Source organism: Pediculus humanus, genomic scaffold (genome assembly GCF_000006295.1).
Source record: "Pediculus humanus corporis 1103172107574 genomic scaffold, whole genome shotgun sequence".
Lineage (NCBI taxonomy): Eukaryota > Metazoa > Arthropoda > Insecta > Psocodea > Pediculidae > Pediculus > Pediculus humanus.
In genome coordinates this window covers 539,961-557,371 of record NW_002987189.1, presented here as the reverse complement: position 1 = coordinate 557,371, position 17,411 = coordinate 539,961, and the positions used below count along the sequence as shown (strand labels likewise).

The 17,411-nt window shown below is 24.4% G+C and overlaps 4 protein-coding genes across 4 annotated transcripts; 3 read left to right on the top strand and 1 right to left on the bottom strand.

Annotated features, from left to right (window-relative positions):
- Positions 1 to 1,448: 1,448 nt before the first annotated feature.
- Positions 1,449 to 3,544, bottom strand: Phum_PHUM221310 (protoporphyrinogen oxidase, putative; the record flags this gene model as incomplete). The annotated part of the gene is made up of 3 exons (XM_002425770.1): positions 1,449 to 1,597; positions 2,195 to 2,390; positions 2,474 to 3,544. The coding sequence occupies 3 exons, from the start codon at positions 3,542 to 3,544 to the stop codon at positions 1,449 to 1,451; spliced, it is 1,416 nt and encodes a 471-aa protein (XP_002425815.1).
- Positions 3,545 to 4,718: 1,174 nt separating this feature from the next.
- Positions 4,719 to 9,506, top strand: Phum_PHUM221300 (uncharacterized protein; the record flags this gene model as incomplete). The annotated part of the gene is made up of 13 exons (XM_002425769.1): positions 4,719 to 4,814; positions 4,893 to 5,057; positions 5,137 to 5,319; positions 5,401 to 5,659; positions 5,747 to 6,003; positions 6,069 to 6,296; positions 6,379 to 6,604; positions 6,691 to 6,872; positions 6,939 to 7,073; positions 7,145 to 8,619; positions 8,697 to 8,856; positions 8,942 to 9,115; positions 9,390 to 9,506. 13 exons carry the CDS (start codon positions 4,719 to 4,721, stop codon positions 9,504 to 9,506), a joined length of 3,657 nt encoding a protein of 1,218 aa, XP_002425814.1.
- A 1,455-nt stretch (positions 9,507 to 10,961) lies between these two features.
- On the top strand, positions 10,962 to 12,054 carry Phum_PHUM221290 (uncharacterized protein; the record flags this gene model as incomplete). The annotated part of the gene is made up of 6 exons (XM_002425768.1): positions 10,962 to 11,021; positions 11,123 to 11,278; positions 11,314 to 11,347; positions 11,421 to 11,581; positions 11,667 to 11,840; positions 11,926 to 12,054. The coding sequence occupies 6 exons, from the start codon at positions 10,962 to 10,964 to the stop codon at positions 12,052 to 12,054; spliced, it is 714 nt and encodes a 237-aa protein (XP_002425813.1).
- A 1,317-nt stretch (positions 12,055 to 13,371) lies between these two features.
- On the top strand, positions 13,372 to 13,982 carry Phum_PHUM221280 (uncharacterized protein; the record flags this gene model as incomplete). Its single annotated transcript, XM_002425767.1, has 2 exons — positions 13,372 to 13,509; positions 13,902 to 13,982. 2 exons carry the CDS (start codon positions 13,372 to 13,374, stop codon positions 13,980 to 13,982), a joined length of 219 nt encoding a protein of 72 aa, XP_002425812.1.
- Positions 13,983 to 17,411: the final 3,429 nt, after the last annotated feature.

Genomic DNA, 17,411 nt, shown 5'->3' with positions numbered 1-17,411 from the left:
TAAATAAATAAATAAATTTTTTTTTTGTATTATATTTATTAACACGGGAAAATATTTAATTTGACAATATTTATATATATATATATGTAAGAGAAAATATTTAATAAAATGAATTTCTTTTGCATAATAATAATAATAATAATAATAATAATAATAATAATAATAATAATAATAATGTTTTGATTTATTAACGTGCCTGGAAATTTTTAGGCACACACACACACACACGATTTTGTAGAAAATAGCGAGATTTATTAATTAATTATTTAAAAAAATTTGTTATTTATTTATTTATTTATGCGACCAAAATGAAACCGAATTTATTATTATTATTATTATTTATTTCGTTATCGACGTGATAACACGAGTAAAATTTTATCAATAACAATAATAACTTTTTAATTATTTAAAAAAAAAATAAATAAATAAATAAATGTATATAGGATAATATATAATCGAATAATCATCATCATCATTAGAGTTATTTATTTATTTATTGATTTATTGATTTATTTTTACGGAAAATAACCTTTTTACTTAATAATTTCAATAATTAGCATTTAATTTAAATCACATTATGAATTAATAAATATTTTAAATGATAACTTATCAGTTATATATATAAAATCAATGTTATTGTTGTTATTATTATTATTAATTTTTTAATAATTTTTTCTTTCACGCTTTATTTTAATAATAATAATAATAATAATCGGAAAATAATTATTAACAAGAGTATTTATTTATTTATTTATACATATATAAATATAAATATATTTATATTGATAATGATGATAATAATTAAACGTCTGAATGACGTCACGTATGACCGTATAAATGACGTCACGTTTGATAATATATGTGTAAATACAAAGTTTTCTGTCTTTTTTATTTTATTTTTTTATTAACATAAATTATGTAATTATTTTTTTTTTTTGTGGTGCTTTTTGTAATAATTGTAATATTTTAATCATTATTATCATTATCATTATTATTATTTTATTATTTAAAATTTTATTTTTGTTTTTTTTTTTTTTTTGTGCAAAATCAAAGTTTATATATATATATATATATATATATATAAAATATTATTTATTATTATTTTTATAAATACACGTGGAGAGGTGGAAATTTTTACACACATTCACAAATTTAATCATTATTATTATTATTATTTTTGTTATCGATAACGTCGTAAACAATAGAATGAATTGATATTTTATTAAAAAATTTAAATTTATTATTAATATTATATAAAAGCAGGATTAAAAAGAAAATAGTATTGATTGTCAGGGAAATTAATATATAAATACTCGATAAAAAATAAATGATAAATAATATTATTATTATTATTATACATTTACTACTACTACTACTACTACTCTCTCCGTCCTCTTAATTTTAAAAAAGTTTTAATTAAAAATTTTATCTAACGGTTTTTTATTGTTTTAACGATTATGAACGTTATCGACGTTGATTTTAGCAGAATAAATTGAATCATTAACTCCGACTCCATCATATGAATTACCAATAAGTGTCAACGGTAAATTTTTTTCCAGTATGTAATTTCTTATTTTTTTTATTTTTTCAAAATGACCTGGAAAAGAAATTGTGTTTTAAAGTTAAATAGTTTTAATTTTTTAAAATTTAATTATGGAAACACAACAGACAAAAGGTAAATAAAATATTATTTGTATTTATAACTCTTTTAATCTTGTGATTTATATGTAACCTAAAATTTTTTTTTTTTTTAACTCTTTTGGTGATATTTAAACATTTATTAAAATCCCTCGATTATCATTATTATTTCAAATAAACATCATTAAAAATGTGAAATAGTTAGCTTTAAATAAAATAAGTGTAAAACTTGATTTACATACTTTTATTGGATAGTTATTAATTCAAAAATGCTTTTTTTTTATATATATATAAATGGATAAATATAATTTAAAGACTTGAATTATTTATAGTTGTGTCTTATTTATCGACAAAAAACTTATCGTGTGTATTAAAAAACATTTAAAATATGAATCGTTGTAGTTTGTAAGTAGATAAATTAGATATTTAAAATAAATGTATTATTAGAAATAGTATCTCTGTATAAAACCAAAACAAAACATTAAAAGTTTGTATGTATGTATAAACATGTAAAAATATAATTTAATATTATTTAAATTTATATTGATATACTAACCGACAATGTATTGTGGAATGCATTCATTCATAATTGTTATTTTATAATCGAGAGGATTTTCATTTATTTTTAGTATATCGTTAACTTGTTTCAATGCGACATTTAAAAATTTATCATCATCGTTTGAATTTTTTCCAAAATAATGTTCAAACCATTTTCCCCCCATCATAACAGTTATAACTGTTTTATTATTATTCTAAAATTACAAAAAAAAATTTTTAATTAGATTTTTTAAGAAGAGGTAAAAAAAATTTGATGATGATGATGTCATATATGTACCTGCGAAAAGATACAAGAATCGAAAATGATGCCTAATATTGGTAAGTTTTGATTTGGCGGTACTAATAAACCGAAACCTTTTTTCTCAATCAAATCTCCATTGTATTCTAAATTAACAACAGCCACGCTTACAAATGGAATCGATGAAAGTTCTTTTTTTAAATAAATGTGTTCATCATCATTTAAAATGTCAGCTAAATCTTTACTCGGCAAACATGAATATAAATGTTTTGCATTAATTGTTTTATCATTATATTTTAAAACAACTTCACCATTTTTAAATTTGATTTCAGAACATTTTGAATTTAAACGAATGTCAATGTTTGGTCGATTTTTTAAATAATTATTTAAATAAATGGGTAATGTTTCTAAACCGTTTTCCAATGTCCAAACCGACCATATTTTTGATTTTTTTTTATTAATTCCCACTCTATTAAAATTTTTTTTCTCAAAATAATTATCTTTTAGAGACAGAAGCATTCCACCAATGACGCTACCATATTTTTGTTCTTTTTCAAACAAACTATTCATCAATGCTTTGACACTTATCTCTTTGGCATCTCCTGCGAATATTCCACAAATCATAGCACTCAACGGGATATCAGCATAGTCTTTTCCAAATCTTCGGGAAACGAAATCGTAAATACTTTCATCGTGTACAACTTTTTTAGAAGTCGACAAATCTTTAATTATTGCAAATAAAAACGGTTTGATAAATGGTGGATTTATTTTAAATAAGGAAAGCCAAGAATTGGGTAACGATATCAATTGATTATTCAAATATATCATTCGATTTTTACCACTTATGCTATTACGATGAACTGGTTTGATCTCGGAGGATAATCCTAATTCGTTAATAAGATCGAGAGTATTATCAGCAGCTAATCCGCCACATCTTAAAGTTCTTGGGCCTTGTTCAAATATCGTTCCGTTATTATTTTTTGTTGATTTTATCCAACCGCCAACTCTGTGTGACGATTCAAAAATTTTTATTTTGTCTTTTATTATCTTAGATAAATAATAAGCGGTAGACAAACCGCTTATTCCACCCCCAATTACAACATTTGTCATATTTGTTTTACTGCAAGGAAATTGAATAGAGTGGTGATTTTTAATTAATATAAATCAGGTATGTCAATAATACATATTTAAATAAATTTTTAATACTGAATTTAACGGTTTCCATAATTCATTTTTATTTTAAATAGAATACTGTAACAATAAAGTAAAAACCGATATGTAAATTAATAATTAATAATTTTCATCTCACAAATTGTTATAATTATTTTACTGGTAATATTTTTTCTGTTAAATTAAATTTAAAAATATTTATGTGTATATCAAATACAGTTTTGCCAACATTTAAATTTTTTTATGTATGAAGTTAAGCTATGTTATAGATTATAACGAAAAAAAAAAGTTATTATTTTCTTATTTTCGATAAAATATTACGTTAATTTTTACAATATCTTAAATAATATGTAAATTAATAATTTTGTTATGTATTATTGACGAAAATAAACGTCTTTTTAATAGTTTATGTAATCGTAAAAGAAATTTTAGTAATGGGAACGTTTTTAAAGTTAAGGATGTAAAAAGCTACGGCATGTAATATATTATTATTTAAAAAATTTATTATTTTATTTATAAAAATAAAATAATAAAATGAAAAATAGTAAAAATTAAACATTTTTGAAATAAAATTAAAATAAATGGAGAAATTTTGGATTTTAATGGTAACTTTTTTTCGGTTGGCAGTTTTGAATTTTCAAATATAATCTAATATTTGAAGGAAAGGCGTTGGCTAAGTTGGTATTCTTCATAATCAATATTTTCTAGAAGAATTTGCGCAATGAATTCGAAAAAAAAATTCTAATCGAAACATACAATTGCAGTGAAATATTACAACAATAAATTTTTCAATATAAACGTTTTGTTAAGTATAATTTTTACTTTTAATTTAAAAAAAAAAAAAAAAAGTCGACGGTTAAAGTTTTGAAATGAATTTATTTGAGAAACTTTTGAATGAAATTTTATTTTCGCGGTTTTTGAATTTTTATCTTTTTATGGACTTGATGAAAAATATAAAAGTTACATAATTAACAATTTAATTTTTTTTTATTTCAATCGAAAAAAATAATTTTTGTAAAATGAGTTTTTTTTTATAAATTTATACGACAACCTATAGTTCTTTTTGTAAGAAATTTTATTAAAAATCCGTTATTCGAATATTATTTAAAAAGCAATGCATTTACATTTTGAAAGGAATTCAAATGCAAAATGTGATTGTGCTATACTTTCTTTAACATGGATGGGTAAAGTACCCGATGAATTACCCGAGGTAAAAAAAAAAAAAATTTGAAAATAATTAGAAAATTCCTTGCCGTGTGAAATTATAACGGATTTTTTTGTTTTCCAGGATGAAGGTTGGAAATTAAACAGGACGAATTATTATCAAGAGGGATGGTTAGCAACTGGACATGTTAGAGGAATTGTCGGTGTTACTTTTACAACATCTCATTGTAAAAAAACCGTTGAATATCCACTCAGAACAAATTATAATCTTCGTGGACACAGATCAGAAGTAAGTTATTATAAAACTTTAAATATTTACTTGTGACACTTTTTTTTTTTTTTTTGGACAATTATCATTTCATTTCCAGGTGATTTTAGTAAAATGGAATGAACCGTATCAGAAATTAGCATCTTGCGATTCGTCGGGAATTATTTTTGTCTGGATTAAATACGAAGGAAGGTGGAGTATTGAATTGATTAATGATAGGAATACACCTGTAACGCATTTTGCATGGTCTCACGATGGTAGAATGGCTCTTATATGTTATCAGGTGAAAAAACAATTTTTTTAAAAATCAAAAAGATTTTTAAAGCAAAGAAAAATCTCATAAAATTGACATTTATTTTTTAAGGATGGATTTGTTCTCGTCGGTTCCGTAGCTGGACAAAGATATTGGTCTTCAATGTTAAGTTTGGATAGTACAATCACATGTGGTATATGGACTCCAGATGATCTTCAAGTTTACTTTGGAACTTCTCAAGGAGGATTAGTAGTTATGGATGTTCATGGAGCAATGGTTGCTCAAGTTTCTTTAGCTCAAGCTCCTGTTACATCAATGGCTTGGTCTTGTGAGAAGTTTAAAATGGAAGAAGGAGATGATAATGAAAATGGTGAAAATATTACTTGCAGAACTTTAAAATAACTTGATGTAATTTCATGGAAAATTAAATTTTTGATAATTTTATTGTTGATTTTAGACAATAGTAACTTAGTATTAGCTGTTTCTTTATCCACTGGTTATATTTTTCTAATGAAAAGTTATGATGATGTGTCTCCAATACAATTTAATACTGGCTTAGGGGGTCCTCTCTGCATGGAATGGGCAAACAGTAGACAACTTCTGGCAGTTGCTGGAGTAGCTAATCATACCGATAATAATGATTACGTCAATATACTTAAATGTTACACCGATACAGGAGAATTATTGTATTCTACTCTAATTCCTTACTCTCAAGTAAGTGAAAATAGGAATTATAGAGTAAAAAAAATTTGAAATTAAATTATTTATTTATTTTTTAGAGTCCGGTTACTGCTCTTACCTGGGGACATAATGACAAACGATTGTTTGTAGCTACAGGCGGTGTAGTTCATATAGCATGGGTGTCAAGGAGAGTAGCATCATTACAACTTTTGAGTAGACTTAAAGTTGCATCGGCTCTACCTTTAGGAGAATCCTCAGTTCAAAGCTTACCTTTACCCCCGAGAATTAAACATTTAATAGGAAATTTATTTGCTCAAACTATTAGGGTTAATAATTTTTCTTTAAATGACTTTTAAAACTAAGATCATCTCTTCAAAATCATTTTTACATAAAATTCTGCGTTTTCAGTGCTGTGTCCCAGAATCAAAGGGTTTAAGGGAATTCGTCAGTCGAGCTCCAGTCAATGGTACTAGACTTCATTGTACCATGATTAGACATGATGATGAACATATGAGTTCTGGGGCTTGCTACACGCTTTATTTAGAGTATTTGGGAGGTTTAGTGCCACTTTTAAAAGGCAAAAGAACTAGTAAAATTCGTCCAGAATTTGTAATTTTCGATCCTCAAGCTGATAGTAATGCATTTATTTTCATGTTATAAATTTAAATGGCCGATAAATTGCTTTCTTTAATTGAAACTAACAAGTTTCTTTTATTGTAGATGAACATAAAGATACCTCTTACACAAATGTTAAAGTTACGGCTAGGGGAAGTGATACGTCAGACACAGAAAAAGAAGATGGATGTAGTGGATCGCCAAGAGCTCAGAGGAGAAGAAGAAAAAGAAGAAAAAGTGTCGCCGATCAGGAAGATGATTTAACTTATGTAGATACATTACCTGAGGTAACAAATAGTAAATTAATAAATTAATTAATTATTAAAAAGTATTTATATTCAATAAATTCTTAGGATGCAAGATTAGTAGAAGTTACTTCAAATATTTGGGGTACGAAATTTAAAATTCACGGGCTAGCTGACTGTGTTCCTGCAAATCTAGGACAGGTTACTTACAAAACATCCCTTTTACATCTTCAGCCTAGACAGGTATGCGTTGCATAATGTCACTAAAAATGAAGAAATCCTGAAGAAAAGCTAATGGCAGTCAAATTTTTCAGATGAGTTTGATAATGACTGAATTAAGTGACGATATTCTTCATGCTCCCGATCCATCTTTCAATCCGAAAGTTTTTTCAGAAGACGAAGAAGAAGAAAGAACCTCATTGATGGAAACAAATTATTCGTCTATCACAACCGGAGGATTAAGTGGAGCTATTCCTATAGCTCCCATGACTCCCAGACGAGATGAGCATCGATCAAGATTTTTAAATTCGATTTTAAACATAACAGACGGAAATAATTTCATAAGGTCTCCTAGATTTGTCTACACTAATCCGTCTATGTTGAGAGAACAATCGGAACTTAGAAAAGCATTAATGAATTCTAAAAATATTAAAGACGTCGGCGGGGGAACTCACGAAAGTGGCGAAGAAAAATCAGTTTTTCCGGAAAATAAAATAAACAATCAAAAACCGAGTACTTCTACGACAGAACCAAATAACATTGCTCATTTAGATGTTAGTGTCACTGCCTCCAAATTTCCACCGTCCACAATTGTAAATGAAACTAATAAATTAAATACATATCAAAATAAGAGCTCCGATGGAGAAGAAATAATTGACGGTAGCAAAGAAAAGAATTTACTGGAAAAAGATAACACGGAAAGAAATTATACCGATTTAAATTTAAATGACGTAATTAATTTTTGTGAAAATTTTAAAATAGAAGATATCGAAAGTAAAAAACGTCTGAGTGTCAAAGGTCGATCGGAAAATACGGAAACAAGTTTTTTAAATAAACAAGGAACTTCAAACGTAAATAAAATTCAAACCAATCAATCTCCAGTAAATATTATAGCAAGTAATGTTAAAAATGACAGAGAATTTCCAGATCAATCATCATCTTTAGATGTTACAGCTCAAAATATTCAAAAAATGAAAAATGCTTTAGGAAAATATCTAACGGAAAAAGAAAAATCAGACGTTGATAATTTGAAATTTATTGATGACGACACGGAAATATTAATTGATAAAATGAATAGAAGTTGTTCTATGGGTTATTTAGACAACGTAGATGTAGGATTGGTACCGTGTGAACTATCACTAAAACTATTACAAAAAGATTCTCCCAAAAGACTTATACTAGTTGGAGGTTCGAGAAAGAAAAATTCATCGGAAAAAGAATTGGATGGAAAATCCGGTTTTAAAACATGTGGTAAAAGTAAAAGTTTAGATTCTGGAGAAATGTTATTGACTAAAAAAAATAATACCTGTGATGAAAAATTAAAAGACTTTAATAAAAAGGATGAGAATGCGTCTGTTGAAACGGCAACACCGAAAAACGAATATAAAAATAATAAATTGGATTTAGGGGATGATGAAAAAATTGAATCTTTTAAAGAAAACTCTACAAGTAGTTTATTGGGAAATGCAATCGAGTCTCTTCCAGTAACACCTTCAAGACTACCAAGGAGTCAACCGGTGACACCAGCCATGTCAAAGAAAAAACGAAATCAAAGTTCTTCGCCGATACGGTAAAATTATTATTTTTAAACAAAAATTATTAAACACAAACGAATAGAATTAATATTATTATTATTATTATTTTTAGAAAACATCTTTTAAATTCTCCTCTTTTAAGAAGAAGAAGAGCAAAATCAAAAGCGGAAAGTTCGGATGATGATAATGGTTTTTCCGGTGACGAAGCATTTACCAGCAGCAGTCATTTTAAAGATTTGGAAACATTTCAAAAAGCACAGCTTAGGCAAAAAGTAATATAAAAAAAAAAATTTCCCGATTGAATTTTCCTCTATTTGAGTTCGTTTTTTAAAAAAAAAAAAAAAAAAAAATTTCCAGTTAAAAAGAGGAAAAGTTCGAGATGGTAATACGACTCCGAAGGTTCGAGAATTGGTTATGCATAATAAAGCACCCATGTGGAATGAAAATTCTCAAGTTTATCAGTTAGATTTTGGTGGAAGAGTTACACAAGAATCTGCTAAAAATTTTCAAATTGAATTCAAAGGAAAACAGGTATTGATAGAGAGAGAGAGAGAGAGAGAGAGAGAGAGAGAGAGAGAGAGAGAGAAAGAGACAGAGAGAGACAGAGAGAGAGAGAAAGAGACAGAGAGAGACAAATAGAGAGAGAGATAGAAATAGAGAGAGAGAGAGAGAGAGAGAGAGAGACGGAGAGAGAGAGAGAGAGAGTGACAGAGAGAGAGAGAGAGAAAGAAAGAGAGAGAAAATCAATTACAACATTATTTTAATTTCCTTTTTTAAAATTTATTTCTTTTCCTTTTATTTTTAGGTGATGCAGTTTGGTAGAATCGATGGAAATGCTTACACGTTAGATTTTCAGTATCCATTTTCAGTTTTACAAGCATTTTCCGTTGCTTTAGCTAATGTTACACAAAGGTTAAAATAAAATATATTTTTTTCTCTCTCTCTCTCTCTTTAAATTCAGGTAAGATTAATTACACACAATTATAAATAAAAAAAATTTTAATTTGTTTTAGATTAACATAAATTAATAATAATAATAGTAATAATAATAATCAAATTTAAAATAACTTTAATTTTTTCGTTCGATTGTTTGTTTGTCAGAACACATTCGAATAGCTTGATTGTCGCATGAAATTTGTTATCGTAAAATTTTTTTCTTCTTAAATAAATTTCTCTCAGTAAATAATAATAAAATAAAAAGCTCATTAATGAATAAGTTATCAATTTTGTGCCTATTTTAAACGGGAAAAGTGTTTCAAATCATGAATTTAATTATTTAACTTAAAAAAAAAAAAAATTCAAAGTGTAATAATCCATTTCCTTGGGTGCAGTTTAAAAAAAAAAAAAATTTATTTTTTTTAAAAATTTGTTATTTAACAAACATATTGATTAATCGTTATTGTGATAAGTTTATTAAAAAAAAAAATTACTGGCTTCCTATTTATTTAATGAAAAAAGCATCCAAATTTTCTTTTTTTTTGAATTTACCGTACGTTTTTCTTTTTGTAAAAAAAAAATGTTTTTATATTGTGATGTTATGTATGTATAAAAAATCGATATAAAAATTAATAAGAAATATTACTTAAAGTAATGTTGTCGTCATCGTCATAATGCTGGAAATAAGAATGTATTACCGAAAAAAAAAAAAAAAAAAAAAAAAAAATTAGTAAACTTATTAAATTTAGTTGCCATAATTGGTTGTAACACTGCCGATAATGCTTTTTTTTTTTTTTTTATTATTAATTTCGCAAAATAATTATAGCTAAATACTTGAAAAAATTGTATAATTAAATAATTTAATGTAAAATGTCATTACTATATATAAAAAAAAAACTAATAATAATAATAATAAATTATTACACAATGTTCGATAAAAAATTTTGTTATGCCTTATATACTATTAACTTATAAAGCATGTCACAAATTTTTGTAAATAATCGTTAATTTATATTAATTTTATAATATCAAAGAAGGTTTTTTAACAATTAAAAAATCAATAATTAAAATGTACATAATTTATTGATGTTTATATGCTTTTTGTAAATAATTAACTTGGTTTTATTATTTAGGTCAAGTTAAATGAGACAGGCAAATTTTTTTTCTCAGAAAATTCGACGTTAATCAATGCTATTTATTTTTTAAAATTACCTGAATTTAAAATTTAATCGACATTAAATGATAAGGATGAAAAATAAATTTTAAATAATATATTTCATGGTACTTATTTATTAATTCAATATATAAATAAATTTAACTGTTAAATAATATAAACAAAGCGCCATAGTAAAAAAAAAAACAAAACAAAATAAAAATCAGAATGCCAACTGAAAATTTGTTAAAAATTAAAAATGGCGTGATTTCATTAAACAAAAGAAAGATGGACGATGAACATAAAAAAGAAATGAACGACAGAGATTTTAATGAATTTTACTCGGAAGTAAGTTAATTTTAATTATTATTATGAGCAAACGTGAGAGTTTTACGTAAAATTGTATCGCGTGAAAACGATGCGATTTATTTTTCTGTTAATAATTACAGGTGAAAGAAATCGAGAAACGAGATTCCGTTTTGACTCCTAAACAACAGATTGACCGGTTGCTAAGACCAGGATCAACTTATTTTAATTTAAATCCTTTCGAAGTTTTGCAAATAGAACCTGAAACGTCATCAGAGGAAGCCAAAAAAAATATAAACGTTTATCGATATTAGTTCATCCAGATAAAAATCAGGATGATGCTGAAAGAGCTCAGGCTGCTTTTGAAAGTATGTTGAAATAAATAAATTTCCCTTAAAATTTTCACCGTTTATACGTGCTCAATTTTCTTTTGTTTTTTAGTTATAAATAAAGCGTGGAAAACGTTAGAAACTCAAGAAACTAGACAAAAATGTTTAGACATAATAGAAGAAGCAAAAGTTCGCACTGATATGATGATAGCTGATAAAAAAAAAAAATTGAAAAAAGAAGGGAAATGTACAAAAGTCGAAGAAGATGAACCTGTATGTGAATCCTACAGATTGAATTACCCTCATTATTTTAAAGTTTATTCACAGAGAAATTATTTAATTTTTTTTTTTTTTTTAGAGTAAATATAAACATGCTGTTTATGTCATGACAATGAAATTATTTGCCGATTTAGAAAGAAAAAAAAGAGATATAGAAGAAAGAGACATGCAAGAGAGAAAAAGAAAAAGAGAAAAGGAAATCGAAGAGGAAACAAAGGCGAGCATGGAAAAAGAATGGCAAAAAAATTTTGAAGTATGTTTCAATTTATCAATTCGACATGATTATTAATAAAATTTTATTTCATTATTAATTTTACATTTACATCAACATTTTTTAGGAATCTAGAGAGGGCAGAGTGAACAGTTGGAAAGCATTTCAAGCTGGTTCGAAAAAATCAGACAATAAAGTTAAAAAGTTCAAAGCGGGGGGTTTCAAACCGCCCAAACACAAGGCAGAGTCAAGATAAAAATGTTTAGTTATATATATTTATTAATTGTGAAAAGTGTATGTTAATGCAAGAGTAATTAATTTTAACAAATGAATTTTTTTGTAATATTCGGTCATGATGTTTTTTTTTCGTTTTTTTTTTTGATTTTATCAAAAGAATTTATGTTTGGTTAAGAAAATGTTGTATAAATAGCAAAAGTGTTGCCATTAAGCCAAACTTTATTATAAGTTAATTAAAACTTAATGCCTAGAAGTTATAACCAAAGGTATATAATTTTTTTTTTTTTTTTTATTTGTTAAGTTAAAAATTTTGGAGAAAAGTTGTAATATGTATTGAAATATTAAAAAAATGTAATTATGTCCTGCTCGATATGAATTATTAAGCTGATTCATTAAATGGTATAAAAGATCTGATGTATTTGCAGGTTAATAAAATATTTAAAATATAAATATATATTCAAAATGATACATTTAAAATATAATTTTTTTATTGTTAAAAATTTAATTCGAAGATGACAAATTAATGTTATGAGAAAAAAAACAAAGGAGTACACAGGTATTAAATATTGATACATTTATTTTAAAAATGAAGCCATTATTAGTTTGTAAATACATAAAAACAATTATTTGTTGCATTAATAAAAAAAATTAAAAGTTTTGCTCAAGCAAAATAACTTTAAAAGTGAAAAAAAAATTAATTTGCCAACAGTTTGTTTTCTCATTTAATTTTTTTTAAATAAAAAAAAATGGTTGCCGATATATTTAATCGTGTCACTAAAAACGATCGAAATCACTAAAATATAAATTATTTATTGTAATTTATAATGAAAATAAAAATTTCTTTAAAAAAAAAAGAAAAGAAAAGAATTTTTTCTATTAATATAACGTATCACAAAAATCAGAACGACCAATTATTCTAAGTAAAGCAGACGATAATTTTGAAAGTCACGTGACCCAAGAAGCAAGGTCCTCTATGGAAGAATTACTTATGGTTGAGTTACCTTTCGTTGACGTTCATAGAAATCAAACGAGTTAAATAATCAACGAGTAAGGTTTCAATATAATAATTTGTAAAAAACGCGTGTTAAAATATTATTATTATTATTTTTTTATAAAATTTATTTTTATACGAAATGGAAAAAAAAATTAAATGTAAGAAATTAACGATCGATCGAGAAAAAAAAAAAAAAAATTTTTTTTTTTTTTTTTTTTTTTTTATTCATTTGTAATGCATGCTGAATAATGGTACGCGATAGAAATAAACAAGGTGTTTCGTTTTAGAGCGTAAAAAAATTATTTCAATCGTTTTATTTTTATAATTGTATGTAAAAAAAAAATGGCGGAAGAATTATCTGTTGTACTTAGGAGAACAAGTGAAAATTCTGGTTTGGGATTTTCTTTATTGGGTACGGCCGGATTGCCGCCAATTATATATGATATTGTTGAAAATTCTCCTGCGGCTGAAAGTGGTGAGGTGAGTACAACAATGAGTCTCATATAAAAAAACTAATATTAATTTTTAAATTTTTTTTTTGTAAAAAACCTTAATGCTCAAGTTGACCGGTTTTTATTATTTTAAATTGTGTTGCATTGTTTTTTCTTTAACCCCCCTTTTTGCCAAGAAATCCCCCCAACATTTTGTACACCGGTTTCTACAATAAATTGACTCAATTTCTATACATTTTACTTATATTTAAAAAAAAAAAAAATTGAGTTAAATGTTTATTAAAAACAATTCATATTGATGCTGTCAAGATGTGTTAGTTAGTTTTTGTTAAAACCTCTTAAAATATGTATAAAAAATTTATACATTAAGAAATTATTAGGTTTTCATACTTGCATTATCTTTTAAACATACCTATCCAGGTATTGAGGAAAGAAAAGCCTTCTTTTTTCCAATTAATTAAAATAAATTTGTCTATTTTGGAATATTTCATGGTTTACTAAAATGTATCGAATTAAAAAATAATGAAATTATATTATATGAGGTACTCATTAAATGAAAATTTTCAAAAAAGCTCGACTAATTTTTTTTGGTTTTTGAGTTTAAATTTTCATTACAGTTAAACATCTTTACAATTTTTACAATTTAAACATTTTGAATTTATGAAAATATTATAAAAATTTCAAATATTAGAATTCTTCTCTTTTTTTTTCAAATCATGCAAATTGAGTAAAAAAATATTTTAAGGCTGAATAATTGACATAAAAAAAAAATTCTTTACATACTACTCGAGAGTTTTTTTTTTTTTTTTTTTTCAAAAATTTAAAATGTTTTTACAGTAGGGAGTGGTGGGAGGGGGGGGGGGTAGAGCAGACATTATAATAATATTGCAAATATTAATGATGGTAATTTATCATTTATTAATTCAGTGCAATATTTATTTTACTACGATTAAAAATTTGAATTTTACATTATGGTCGCTTTTTAATCACACCATCATCGATATTATTTAAACTTTTTATTTATAATTTTTCCATTTTTTTTTTTTTTTAATAATTTCCAACAAGGGAAAACATTAATAAGTTTCTATTTATTTTATTTTTTTTTTTTTTGGCCAAATGAAAATTATTGTTTATCGAATAGTAAAAATTAAAAATTTTTTTTAAATTTTAAACAATAATCAATTAATAATATTTATATTCGATTTAATGAAAAACAAACGATTCTTTTTCTTTAAATGTGAATTTTAGTTTTTTAACTTTTTAGTCTTTCATTTTAGTATTTAAATAATTTAAATAATAGTAAAAAAAAAAAAAAGAGAGAAAAAAAAAAAGTTTAACGGTTTTCTTCGATAATTTTCAATTAGTTTTGTCATTGTTCGATATTTTTACATATGAAAATATGTGCCATCTTTTTAGTTTTTCTTCTACAATATGAATTCCTTAAAGTTTTTTATCTAAATATTCTACTTCACCTTTTACATATATACAAACATGTGTGTGTTTATGTGTGTGTGTATGTGTGTGTGTGTGTGTGTGTGTGTATCGACTCATTCTTTTTATTTGTTCACTCTTCCAAATCACTAATTACAGTTTAAAATTTTTTATTAAAATTTTAGTTTAGTTTTTAATTTACCACATCATATAATAATAATTTAAAGTTTACCTCTTAATTTATTAATTTTAATTTTTTAAAAATGTTTTTCTATTCACATTTTCTTTTGTCATTATTCGAATATGAATTATTATTATTATTACTAAACAATATGTCTCATGTGATTTATTTTACGATTAAAAAAATATCAACAGACATTATGGAAATATTGAATGATTATTAATGTAAAATTATTGTTTTCCCATTAAATCTCAATTATTATTATTATTATTATTATTATTATTATTATTTTAACTTTACAATTGTTTGTCAAAAATTTATTAGAAAAAAAAAAAAAAAAGAGAAAGTCAGTTGGCCATGTTTTTATAATTATTATTAAAATTTATCATCAAATATTTCATAAAATTTTTTGTTTTAAATAAATTTTGACTCAGAAGTAAAATCGATCGATACATTTAATAAATTTGTTTCCTTTTTATTTAAAAAAAAAAAAAAAAAAAAAAAAAAATTTTATTATAATTATTATTAAACAAAACCAAAACGATTGTTTATTTAATTAATTTATTTTTTAATAATAATAATAATAATTATGCTTTAAATTGTTTGTTTTTGTAGAATTCATTTTGAAAATAATTTAATGCCAAACCAAAATGGTTTTTTTTTACTACTAAAAAATGTTGAAAATTGTTTATAAATAATTTTTTTTAAAAAAAATCAATAATACAAACGATAATAATAATAATAATAATAATAATAATTGTAAAATAATTTTTAATAGCAAGAAAGGTGCCAGAGAAAATTCAGAATACAAAAAAGAAAAGAAAATGTTTAAATATTATTGAAAGGCTTTTCTTTTTTAATTTTTTATATATATATATTTTAATTGAGAAAGACTACAACGTGACAGCATCAATTTTTTAACCGATAATCGCCCCCTGCCCCCCTTAAAAAAAAAGAAAAGAAAATTTCTTCTTCTCCCCCCCCCTATCGAAATGTACGAGTTACTCGTGGCTGGCCCATTTTTTTTCTTTAAAATTTTTTGGGCGGGGGGAATACCCGATTAATTTTTTCATATTTTTTTTAAAAATTAAATTCCGTTAAAATATTTTTTAATTAATTAATGAATAATTAATTAAAATTAAATCGATCGATCGAACGATCGTTTTTCATCCGGTAAAAAAAAAAAGAAAAGAAATCGTTTACATATTTTCATTAATTTTTATCGTTTCTTTAATAAAAAAAAATTTTTTTTTTTTTTTTTTAAATAAATAAATAATTTTGTTAATAAACAGTTAAAGAAAAAACAAAACAAAAGAACACAATGTTTAATTTTGATGATTCAAAAAAAAAAAAAAATCAATAAATCGATAATTGTTTTTAATAATAATAATAATAATAATGATTAAAGTTTAAAACGAAACAAAACGGAAAAAAATTGGAACGAAATTTTTATGAAAAAACGTACATATATATAATATCGAACGTTGTTTTACTTATTATTATCATCATCATCATCATCATCATCATCATCATCATCATCATCATCTATGTAAAAAAAAAAATTTATTTATTTTTCGTTAACGATGTTATTTTCATTATGATTGTGGGTGTTTTTAACACGACTGTCATGCAAATTAATTAAACTGGGAAACGTTAGGGGGAGGGGGAGGGAGGGAAAAGAGGGGATAAGGATTTTCTCCTCCTCCTCTTCCTCCTCTCTCCTGCTTCTCTTTGTACCAATTTTATTTTAATTAATATAAAAAGCATCACAAATCGCACACACAAAGTTTAAAAATTTTCTTTATTGTTTTTCCTTATTATCATTATTATTATTATTATTTTAAAAATGAAAATAAATTAATAAATAAATAAGAAAAATTATGTACAACTTATTTTTTCTGAGTTTTCGATTATGGAAAAGTTATGAATTAAATCAGTTTTGCATTAAAAAAAAAAAAAAAAAAAAAAGAAATATTGAAAAAATTATTTTGCTTAGCTTTTATTTTCATCATCATCATCATCATCATCATCGTCATTGTTATTGTTATTATTGTTATTATTATTATTCATCGTTAAATCCTTTATTTGTTTTTTTTCATTCTCTTAAATGAAATAAATTAATGCTTTATTATTAATAAAGAAAGGGTTATTATTATTATTGTTATTATTATTATCGTAACCAAATCTAAAGATTATTATTATTATTATTATTATTATTATTATTATTATTATTATTTCGTAATTATTAAGTGATTTATTTATTTATTATTATTATGTTTCAAGTGAATTCCCCTTTTCCCCTTTCTCCCCTTTCGTTT